The sequence below is a fragment of the Geospiza fortis genome, unplaced genomic scaffold, assembly GCF_000277835.1.
Source record: "Geospiza fortis unplaced genomic scaffold, GeoFor_1.0 scaffold54, whole genome shotgun sequence".
NCBI classification, from domain to species: Eukaryota; Metazoa; Chordata; class Aves; order Passeriformes; family Thraupidae; genus Geospiza; species Geospiza fortis.
Window position 1 is genome coordinate 8,256,467 of NW_005054301.1, and position 11,334 is coordinate 8,267,800.

Sequence of the window (11,334 nt, forward strand, 5' to 3'; positions counted from 1 at the left end):
TCATCATCTCCCTGTTTACTGCTGAGGCTGAAACCTCTTCAATTGAAGCAAAACAAAAAGGTTATTTTTCACCTTCAAGTTTTTGCAGTCTCTTCTCCAAACCCAAAACATCTGAAGGAGCAACAATTGCTTCCCAGAGACCTTCCTGTTCAAGGACTCGGTCTATTGGCCCTGTCTAGCCCCAACACTGCCCAAAGCCTCAAAAACTGGTAGGTGACTAAGCCAAAATCCCAAAGTACACTACACACAGAGTATTTTCCCTAAATAATTGTCAGCTTCAGAGCTGTTTAATTACAGAAGACATCTCTTAAATCCAATACATGCACCACAAATAAATCAGTCCAAAGGACTGGACTCAGACTCACAGCTCAAGATTTTTCCTTCTGCTTTTGCCTTATATCCTCATATAAACCTGAGCAAATAAGGTCTTCCTAACTTCCCCACAGTTAAACCAGTAATGCTGTAAGGCTTTCAACATCAGGCCATGGAGAGAACAAACATGAATGTAGGAATTATCTCAAGACATACACACCACAAAAACTGATATTAACTTTACACAAAGAGCCAAATAGCTCAGATGGAAAATACAGCTCAGAGCATAAAATTTCTCTTAAAATACAATTAAAAGGCAGGCAATTACCACAGAAACACTAAAAGTCATCAAGCATCTTGATGACAATTTCATAGAATTGGAAGTTTAAAAAATAACATTGAAAGGAGACACCAAGAATTTCAAAAACCTCTGTTTTATTTGTACAGAGTAAAATACATCATATAGTGAACACTGTTTCCCACCCATAATCTAAAACCATTATTGTTTTCTTTTCACCAAACATCCTGGCCAGAAGCACAGACAATGGAAATGGGAATGCTAATTAGTCTCTCTCTGCCAGAGCTACAAGGTGCACATCAATCTCTGCTTCTGTAAGGATCCTGAAAGAACAAAAAGAAATCTTAAATAGCTTAAATGATTCTTCCCCTTAAGCTCCAATATTACAACCTAATATCTATACAAATAAGTTTTACAGCAATGCATCTTTCTGCCCTTTAAAGCCTTGCTGCCAGTGCCACAGGCTGACATTCCAATTCTCTTGAAAAATAAAGGAAGAATCAAAGGCACTAGAGAGCAAGGAGGTAACAAATGACAGAAAAACAACAGGTAATTCTTCATGAGTAATGCATTTGCAAGTTGAGACCTAGTGAGAAGGTAGCTTGATCCCTTGAGTGGCAGGAGAAAAGGGTTCATGCAGCTCCTGTGTGCTTTCTCACAAACACTGTGCTGCTCTGTTGTCCTCAGCACACACCACCAAATACAAAACCACCCACCATCACCATGTCCACCTTAAAAACATTAGGAAGGAAGCACTTAAAAGACTGAACCCGTAGGACCCACAGGTTTGAAGACTCTCTTCAGTCCCCACTTACCAAGTAGTCGGACTAAAGTAACAGCAGACTTTGTTCCCAATTTTACTGTTCCTCTCTTCTTTTTAAATAAAAAACTCAAAAAACCCCTCAATTAAAGACTAAAACAGAAATAACTGAATCCTTCTGCAGCAAGCCAGACTTACCTAAATTTTAGGTAAGGGCTAAACACCTGGAGGGCTCTTTTGCATTATAAAAACTCCCCCAAAGTTTTTCTCCCACATCCATGCATACTCCTGCAGCTACTATACACTGTGCTGTGAGCAGGCTGCCAAGTACACTGTATCCCACACAAAGCTTTCCTGCCCTCAGCTGGAAGACTCCCAGGCACTGCCTTGATACACTACCCAGGTGATCCTGGGGCACAGAGCGTGCTGCAGGCAATAATGGAGGAGAGAAGAAATAGCAGGTGCCTTGCTCTCATGCTAGATGGGACTGCAGAGCACTTGGAAAGTAGATAGTTCAGCCCCTTTCAAATCACTAGTGATTTTTTAAATCCATGATCTTTTAACCTTACCAAACTTAAATACAGCTTTTCAAACTATACAAGTCCATAATCTATTAACTACATATTTTAGATGTTAAGAAATGCTAACAAATAAAATATGAGCAAGAATAATTTAAAGATTCATTTTAGAAAAAGAATAATTTAAGGGACTTGTAAATATTCCATAATATAAACCAGACTTTACTGCATTAGTTAGTATGACCATGATTTAGAAGTGGACTCCAGATACCATTACTATGAAAAATTGTTACGCTTCTAAGCATGAAAACACATCTAGACCAGATGTAACAACATTTCAATCATCACAGAAAGCCATACCCTTTTAAGACACGAAAGAGATCGCTTTTCTCTACTAAACCCCTTAACCATGTCACACATTTTAAAACTGCATTATTCTTTTTACACAGTTTTCTACCCCTACACATTTTGAAGAATTACAAGTAAAAAACCCTTCAAAACTTCAATCTCTTAAATTTATCTATTTTTCTCAATTTACAATTACACTAGAAGGTAAAACTAATTGCACATAATCAGAGAAACACACCAAATTTTATCAACACTGATTGCTTACCTGAACTTAGGATTTTCCACCGTGACTACACCAACTTCTATTTCTGAAGGTTTGAAATCGATGGATAGTACAGTAGACAGGCATGTTATTGCTGTCTGGAAGATGAAAAAAAACCCTATCATTAGAAAGAAAGCACAAATTCTTTTTTTTTTCTCTTAATAGACATAGCATTAACAACTATCCTTCCTTCTGATTTAAAGTTACTTCCTCTCACTTCAAAATCTGAGCTTAGAAATTCCAAATAGCTTCCCCTTGCTACAGAATACAGCCCCTCTCCAGTCCTCTCCCTAAAAAGCCCAATCTACAAAAAGCAAAGGGACATGTTTTCATAGCAGAAAAAGACACAACAAAACCAAAACCTTTTATCATGCAAAGATACTGTTTGAAATACCTTCTAATATGAAGATTATTTTAAATGTCACTAAAAGTTAAGTCATACTGGTATCCCCAAAATCAAGCACTGTAATAACCAAACACCAGCTACAGTGGGAGTGCTACAATTATAGAATCAGCTTCAGCTAACATAAAGCAAAAAAAGCAGATTAAATGACCATTCAAATACTTGCAGAATAGCTTCAAATGATTTTCTGGTTGGAATAGCTGTATTTGCTCTGGCAGCAATACAGAACTGTAGGGAATGAGGAAATGCCTAACAACATTTCTCTGCATTGCAAGCCTACATGCAGCATATTCATTAAAAATACTTTAAACAAATTTTAATTTCCTTCTGCTGGCCTACCTCTACTGTTTGTTCATATGTCCAATCAAATTTCTTCTTTACTTTCTTTTCAAGAAAACTGGTTGACTCTGTCTGTTTAACTCCTGCAGCTGTGGCCTTGAATCCACAATAGTAACCTGCTGGATCACACTTGTACACCTGAGGGCCGTGTTCTTCATCAATACCAATCAAAATCATACCTTGAAGAGAAAATTTGTTAATTGATTATTTTCCCCATTTTAGCAATTTAATTCCACTGAAGGACAGAATGGATAGTCCTCTCTGTGAAAAAACCTGATGCACAGCAGTACATCTTTGGGAATCAGTGCCATACCTGGAGCTGTGATTTGCTTTTTATCTCTAATTTGCCATTTCTTACCAGCATCTCATTACCAGATGTACAACCCAGTTCAGCAGAAACTATATTTCTGTCATTCCCAAAGAAGGCATTCTCATTGAACATACAAACATTTTTGCCATGCTCAGTGTGTAGAGAACGATAAAGTCAGGAAATACAAAAGTTTTATCCTGTTAGAAAGTTTACCAAGCCACAGCTCACATCCTGTGTTATACGACACAAATATGTAAACAATATTTCAATTACCACGTGCCTTTTACTAGAAAGCAACTTTACAAACACACTGAAATGAATGGAAATATTAAAAGATCAAATTTAGATTTCTTGTTTGTAACCCTGAAAAACAGTGCATTACATACCTTTTCCTCTTTAAATTAAAAAAAAATCTGAAATGAAAAGTGGAAATATCAGGACATAACTGAGTCCTTGAAGATCATCTGACTAAGTGTTGTGAAGCTGGACAGTTTTCAAGTAACACAAACTGACCACATCACTGAAATTCAAGTGTTCACCCTCACTTCTTGATTTACAGCTGCATTGTCTCAATATGCATATTAAAAAAAAAGTCAAAACCAATACTTGCAATAAAAACCCAAAACAGAACAAGGTCATGATTTTCAATTACTTTCACTTTACACTTGTGTAACTTTTAACTAGTAGTTAGAGATGCTAAACTTCTGAGCAGTTATTACTAAAACAGAAAAAAAAATCCCCTCATATTTTCAAAAAGGCTAAGGGAAGTAAAGAAAAATGCATTTTTATTCATGTATTTTAAAAAAGGAATTTCCAGCAGTATCAAGGCATGGGAAATGCCAAGGGAAGAAAGAAACAATCTTTCCTGAAAATTACAAGCACACAAGCATAGGAGAATTGCCCCATCATGGAAACTGTGGTGCAACTCTAAATGTGACTTCTTTAGTGAGAAGTCTTAGTGCCTACTATGATTACGAGAAGTGATTCATCAATTCTGAAACTATTCTCCTTAAAAAAAAAAAAACAAACAAAACCCAAAACCCAACCAATCAAAAAGAAACTCAGACAGAATGTTTAATGAAAAAGTAATTGAGGAAACCTGTTAAGTGTTTTACCTCAGTTCCTGAACAGCCTAACAGTATGTTTATAATTTGCTTATGGCCAAATGTAAGAGAAAACACAAGTCAGAACCAACCCCAGAACACACAGATGACCAGTAACATCTACAAAAAATGACTCAACACACAACTTCTTTTTAAGCTGCACTTGCTGTTATAAAACAAGACATGTAGAAATATTTGCAAGGCAAATATTTTAGACACCTTTTCCTATACATCATATATACGATAGCTAAGTTAGGAGAAAAAATTTTGTAAATCTGTCCTATATATACTACTTAGATAAAAAAGCCACAAAACCTGCACAAAGATAACTGCACTCTCCATCTCTCTCTTTTAACAGTGCTGTTTACCCAGACACAGTGCACTGGGCTTGCATGGCAAGGTTTTGGTAGTGAGAGGGCTGCAGAGCTGGCTGCTGTGAGAAGCTGCCAGAAGCTTCCCCTGTGAGGAGCTGAAGCCAGCTGGCTCCAAGACCAACCTGCAGCTGGCTCAGGCCAAGCCCATCCACAGTGGTGGTAGTGCCTCTGGGAAAATGTATTTAAGAAAGAAAAAAAAAAAAAAAAAGGAAATTGCAGAGAGAGAAGAGAGGACTGAGAATATGTGAGAGGGACAACTTTGGAGGCACTGAGGCAAATGATGGAGGGAAGGAGCTGCTGGAGCTGAGATTCCCCTGCAGCCTGTGGTGAAGACCATGGTGAGGCAGTTGTGGCCCTGCAGCCCATGGACATCCATGGTGGAGAGACATCCACCTGCAGGCCCTGGAGGAGCCCACACTGGAGCCTGTGGATGCCTGGAGGAGGCTGTGGCCCCAAGTGGAGCCTGTCCTGGGACAGGCTTCTGGCAGGACCAGTGATGCTGTGGAAAAAGGAGTCCACACTGGAGCAGCCTGTTCCTGCAGGACTGCACCCCACATAAGGTGGGCTCCTTGCTGGAGCAGTTTGTGAAGAACTGCAGCCTCACTTTGGAGAAGTTCCTGGAGCACTGTCTCCCATGGGAGACACACTGGAGCACAGGAGGAGCACGAGGAGTCCTCCTCCTGAGGAAGATGTAGCAGCAGAAACAATGCAGTATGTACTGACCACAGACCCCCTTCCTATCTCCCTGTGTCACTGTGGGAGAGGTACAGAACCAGGAATAAAGTTAAATCTGTGAAGGAGGTAGGGGGAAAATGTTTTGAAGATTTAGTTTTACTACTCAACATCCTATTTTTATTTGCTTGTTAAAAAATTCAGTTAATTTCCCCAAGGTGGATCTGTTTTGCCCATGGTGGTAATTGGTGAGTGATCCCTCCCTGCCCTTATCTTGACCCAAAAGCCTTCCATGATATTTTTTCTCTTCTATGTCTAGCTGAGGAAAGAAGTGATGAAGAGACTTCTGCAGACACTTGGCACCCATCTAGGGTCAAACCACCACAAACAGACACAGTTACAAAGAGCATCTCCTTCTCACAGATATCACTGCACAGTGCAAACACATCAGGTCCCCCAAAATCTAAGTGAAATAGTATCAGAGAGGCTACATTATTTCAAATGCTGAGTTAGTGGTAAAATCAGGGCTCCAGTTCAAGACCTGCAACACTGCTCTCTCATTCAGCTGTTCATCCCCCTCACTCATTTTGAAAATGGGTGAGAATTTCTTACATATGAATTTGCAAACTTAGAGAAGAAACAGTAAAGATCATTTTCATACACTGTACTTACAGCAACCCAGGGGCCTCATTTCAGCATTCTGTGTATAGACCTGAGAAATATCTGCAATCCTTTTACACAGCATATCCACAGGGATGTCATATCCATACTTGTACTTCCAGTTAGCAGCCTCATAGCGGGCTCTCTGCACCTGGGATCTGCTGTCAGCTAGACAAAAAGAACTAATATTAATTCCACTGAATGTGTACCATCTGTATTTCTAGCACTGCCTAAGAATATAAATTCCAGGTCCAACTTTACATTGTCTTTAAATATACTCATGAGAACTAGGTAAGTTCTCCAATTCACCAGATTGGTGAATTAAATACCTGTCATTCCTGTCATCACACAACCAATATTTTCAGTAATCTTGAATAAATGAGTCACTGTGTTGGAATCCAGTAACTTGTCCTAAAGAGGAAACAGAAATAATGTAATAGCAAACACTGTCCCTGAAGTAAAAAGAAAACAAACAAACAAAAAAAACCCCAAATTCTGAATCCTCTGGTTTTTACAGAAGAGCCCAAAAGGATCCATAATAGCTACAAATTGTCTTTCAGGCTTTCCAATTTTTACTGTTGTAGGCATGCAAAGGAAGAAATTGGAAAACAGGGAAGAATAAAACCACAGATCTGGAGAAGGAGAACAACAAGAACATGATCAATATCACAGTCCTTTTCCCTCTGATAAAACTTTGAGAACTCATACAAAAGCTTGCTCTCTTATTGCATGCTGCCCTTCAAACATAAAAGAATTTCCCCCCTTTTTCAACAGTACATCACCACTGAGCTGAAACACTCACAAAATCCTATGAAAAACAGCACATGCTCTATGTGCTATTGGTATAATATTTTCTCAGCAGAAATTCAAGGAATCAGAGAACTGGTTATGGACAACTCAGCCTTTACAAGCCAAAGCAATGAATGCATGCTCAATACAGCAGGGTCAACTTATATTTTAAATTTATACCTTCAACAACTACAGAGAAAACCAATATAGCAATACTTAGTGAGAAAATATACAGTTTAGCACTACATGGAGCTAGAACTTGTAATAAGCAGAATGATAATTATATATTCAGTTCAAATAGCAATTTATGTCAGTGCTAATAAGAATAATATCAGTATTGCTGAGTCTCACCCCATCTTTTTTTCTCCTCTCCTTCCAGACCTCCCCTCAAAAACAGACTACTTACAGGTACTTTCTTCTGTGTTACAATTACTGCAGAGTCTTTCCCACGAACAGCTACAGATGTAAGTCCACCTTGGTTTATGGCCTTAAATGCATATTCTAGAAAAAGACACAAACGTTAATAAAAAACTTGTGTCAGAGACACTAGTACAAGTAACAATTCCCCCCAATGCATGAATCCCACTAATTGATGGCCTTTTAATACTTTAATACTTGTGCAACACTTTGTGTCCTTAAGATCTTGTCCTTTAGTACAATGTGCATTGACTCTCTTCACAAAACCACTGTCACTGCTTCCTTCAAATGTTTCTTCTAATTTGACTCAATTCAAGCTTAACAGCAACAGAATAAGTTTTAGAACAAAAAGGCTGTTCTGAACTTGACCAAAATTGTCCAACCTTAATCTACAGTAACCATAAATTCTTACAGAATTCTTGACATGAATTTTAGTATTTTAAAGGATGTAAACTTATTTCCTAATTTTTTACTGATATAGATGAAAACTGGCAAGATGCCACAGGAGGCAGGTTTTAATTATCATATTTTCTGACTTGACATTCAAACACTGCAATGCTTTTCTTCACTTTATATAGTGAAAGCTACACAGATGCCAATTAAATAGTGTTGTTCATGTAAGTACAATGGATTAAGAAGCAAACACTAAAGTAACAGTCATGAAATTATCCATTAAATAAATTTCTCCTGATTGATGGTTTCAAAAGCCTTAGGCACAAGAACTTAAAAAACCTGGCAATATTTGATAAACATTCAGACATTCCTAATATCTGGCTGAGTGGTAAGTTTCACACAGCAGCTAAATGTAGGTGAGTTTTTTTGTTAGCTATGCACGTGAACCCAGAATTTAGAACACGTCTACAAACAGCATAGTAAATCGCTAAAACTATCTTAAAATAAGGAGCAAGAAACTTGGCTATTTTAAAAGCTGCACTCAGATGTATAGAAGAGATTGCACAACAGAGGAGTAATAATCTGAAGATGAAAAAAAAAATCAAACCTTGGATATTAATGTTCAATCTGCAGAGTCATTGTTAAGGAAGGGCTCACTGTGGTGTATTTATGGCATTGTATTTACTACTCTCAGTCATCAGAGCATTTACTATTTACTTATTGACTATTTATTTATTTATTTATTTTAGCATTTACTCTTTACCGATTTACTGGTTACCCAACGTGCCATAAAGCATGTTCCCCCTTTCGCTCTGCACAACTGTGCCCACCTGGGGTGATGAGTGCCAGCCTGCAGCAGAGCACAAACCCCAGTAAGACAGGAGCCAGCACTGCCTGCAAACTGGCCATGCCCGAAGCCCCGAGCACAGACTTTGCACCACTTGTCTACTTATCTGCACAACCACCTGAAGGCAGGGTGTAAAGCAGATGGACAGAGCCAGCCTGTTTTCACTGATGCCCAGTGACAGGACCATATCAGAGGTGACTGGAACAAACTGAAACAGGAGGGTCCAATACCTGAAAACACGTTTTACTGTGATGGTGACTGAGCACTGGAACAGGCTGCCTGTAAAACCCATCTGGAAACACTCCTGGGCATCCAGCTCTACGTGGGCCTCTTTGGGCAGGGGCTTGGGGCCCGACAATCTCCAGAGGGCCCACCTAATCTCAGCCACTCTGTGGTTCTGTGACCACAGGTGGCAGTAGGAATAGATGCCTACCACAAACTAGTTTTTGCTCACAACTCCCAACAACCAGGCTTGAGAAACTGCAGCCCCTGATTACCACCTCCACTGCTCAGTTTTCAAGGAAACAAGCCAAAAGGTGAAGTGGCTCTTACAATGTAACAAATCCAAGTTGCTAGTGCTATACACTGTTTACTGCTATGTAAATATTTCAGCAGCACTGCAGACATTTACTCTGAAAAAAGCAGCACCTTGCTGTTCCTGAATACATGGCAACAGCCAGAAATTTTACTGTAGTAATTTTCTTCACCTCCCAAAACTCCACTCAGAAGAAACACCACCTTTGAGGACTGAAACTAACAGGGAGCAAGAGAACACTGATGCTCTGAGGGATTTTAACCACAGTAATGTGAAATAACTGTTAAGTTTTCTAACATGAGATCAAAGGCACACAAGTTTTCTGAGCTTTGGAAGCAGAAGACAGACCTAAGATGAAGTATAGGCATTTCAGTCCAATATCACTACGCTGGAAATCTCTGTTCCCATACTGCCAAATTCCAGAAAAAATTCAAGTTTTAAGGCAATCTTAGAGCAACACATGTCCATGCTCATCCTTGACAGCCCCTAGCTAACCTTAATCCAGCAAAGAGACAAAGACAAAACAAAACCACCTAGATGTGGACATTTGATTGCAAGCAAATATGAGATTTCTGCCCATGCTGTGGCTACATGTTGGCAAACAGGGACACCCATGTGGCACCATACCCGAGTTACCAGCCTGGCTGTGAGTAAAGTGAGCTCATTCTTGCTTGATGTTAACATCTACATATTTTTCTTCCTATAGCACATAGATACTTAAAATAGCTTGAAGACAGCTTCAGGTAGTGTGCAGAAGCTCTCAAATACACATGCAGATACTTGTTTCTAAGACACTGTTAAAAGGTATGGAGGTACCACACATTTCTCCTACATTAACCTACTGGCTAAATACACCTGAGGCAGAAAACCAAGGCTCGGTTTCCTCTCTGCTACAGAATGCAGAAACCATTCCCAACAAGCAGCACTGTGACAGAGACAGTGGGAAATGATGCAGACCAACCAGCCTGTTTTAAGGGCAGCTGAAGGTGGGGGCCCAGGACTCCTCTGCCACAGAACCACTGAAACCCTGTGTGAGGAAGCACTGTCCCTACCACTCCTACATATAAGGGACAAATAAACATTACACATGCTCCAGATATAAGACAGCACCCCCATGTAGGTATCTAGTACAGGCACCTTCCTAATTCTTCCTTGCAAAAGGGACTGCTCAAGAGTGGGCTACCTGTCCATGAAGCCTAATCCACACAGGCTTCTTCCTGAGAAAAACTCAAGGGCAGTCACAAAAAAACTATATGGCTGCTACGGGCAATTAATGCAATCTGACCCCGGCAAGATCCTTTCCTGGACAACATAGGGATTTACGGACATAACACACAGGGGATGTGCAGTGAAGGCACTGCAGCTGAGGAAAGCAGCATCAGGATGATGATGCAGAACAGTTCATCTGTCCCTGCTGGGAGGCTCCTCCAGGGGCACTCCCAGACTACTGTCCTGCCAGGCTCTGAGCTGGCTGTATCCTGCACAAGGGGCACCAGGATGTGCTTCTGTACAATCTGGTGCACTGCAAAAACAGGAATAACAGAATCAGTGGCTTACAGAAGAAGCTGAAGTTTGGCTTCAGATTATTCCAAGAAACCTGAAAACAAAGGATGGTTGCTGCTATCTCACAGGCCACACAACAAGTGCCACTCAGGTGTAAAAAGAAAGTGCATGAGTTACACCCAAGAACTGACTTTGTCACTCCGGCATGCAGGGCTTGAGGCAGTTCAAATCCCATTTCAAACAGCTATCATAGCTCACAGATCCCAAAACGCAGCGCTCCGAGGCTTGGTAAGATTCACTCAAAGAAACACTTAAGGGAGACTAAACAGCCTCTGGAGAGCTGCAGCTTTGGTCTCCAAGCATCTGAAATGGAACACCGAGGGCTCCGAGCAGGCCCTCCCGGTGCCAGGGGACACTCGAGAGCCCACTCTGGCTCTAGGTTTCCTTATCTCATGCGAGGATCCCTTCCCCGGGTCCCCACGGCGGCACGA

At 40.2% G+C, this 11,334-nt stretch overlaps 1 protein-coding gene across 1 annotated transcript; it reads right to left on the minus strand.

Moving 5' to 3' along the window:
• Positions 1-730: 730 nt before the first annotated feature.
• Positions 731-7,670, minus strand: PSMA6 (proteasome 20S subunit alpha 6). The gene is made up of 6 exons (XM_031065016.1): positions 7,555-7,670; positions 6,689-6,770; positions 6,372-6,527; positions 3,241-3,419; positions 2,502-2,596; positions 731-933 (listed from the first exon to the last, which is right to left on the minus strand). The coding sequence occupies exons 2-6, from the start codon at positions 6,702-6,704 to the stop codon at positions 876-878; spliced, it is 504 nt and encodes a 167-aa protein (XP_030920876.1). The 5' UTR covers positions 6,705-6,770; positions 7,555-7,670; the 3' UTR covers positions 731-875.
• Between the last annotated feature and the right edge of the window lie 3,664 nt (positions 7,671-11,334).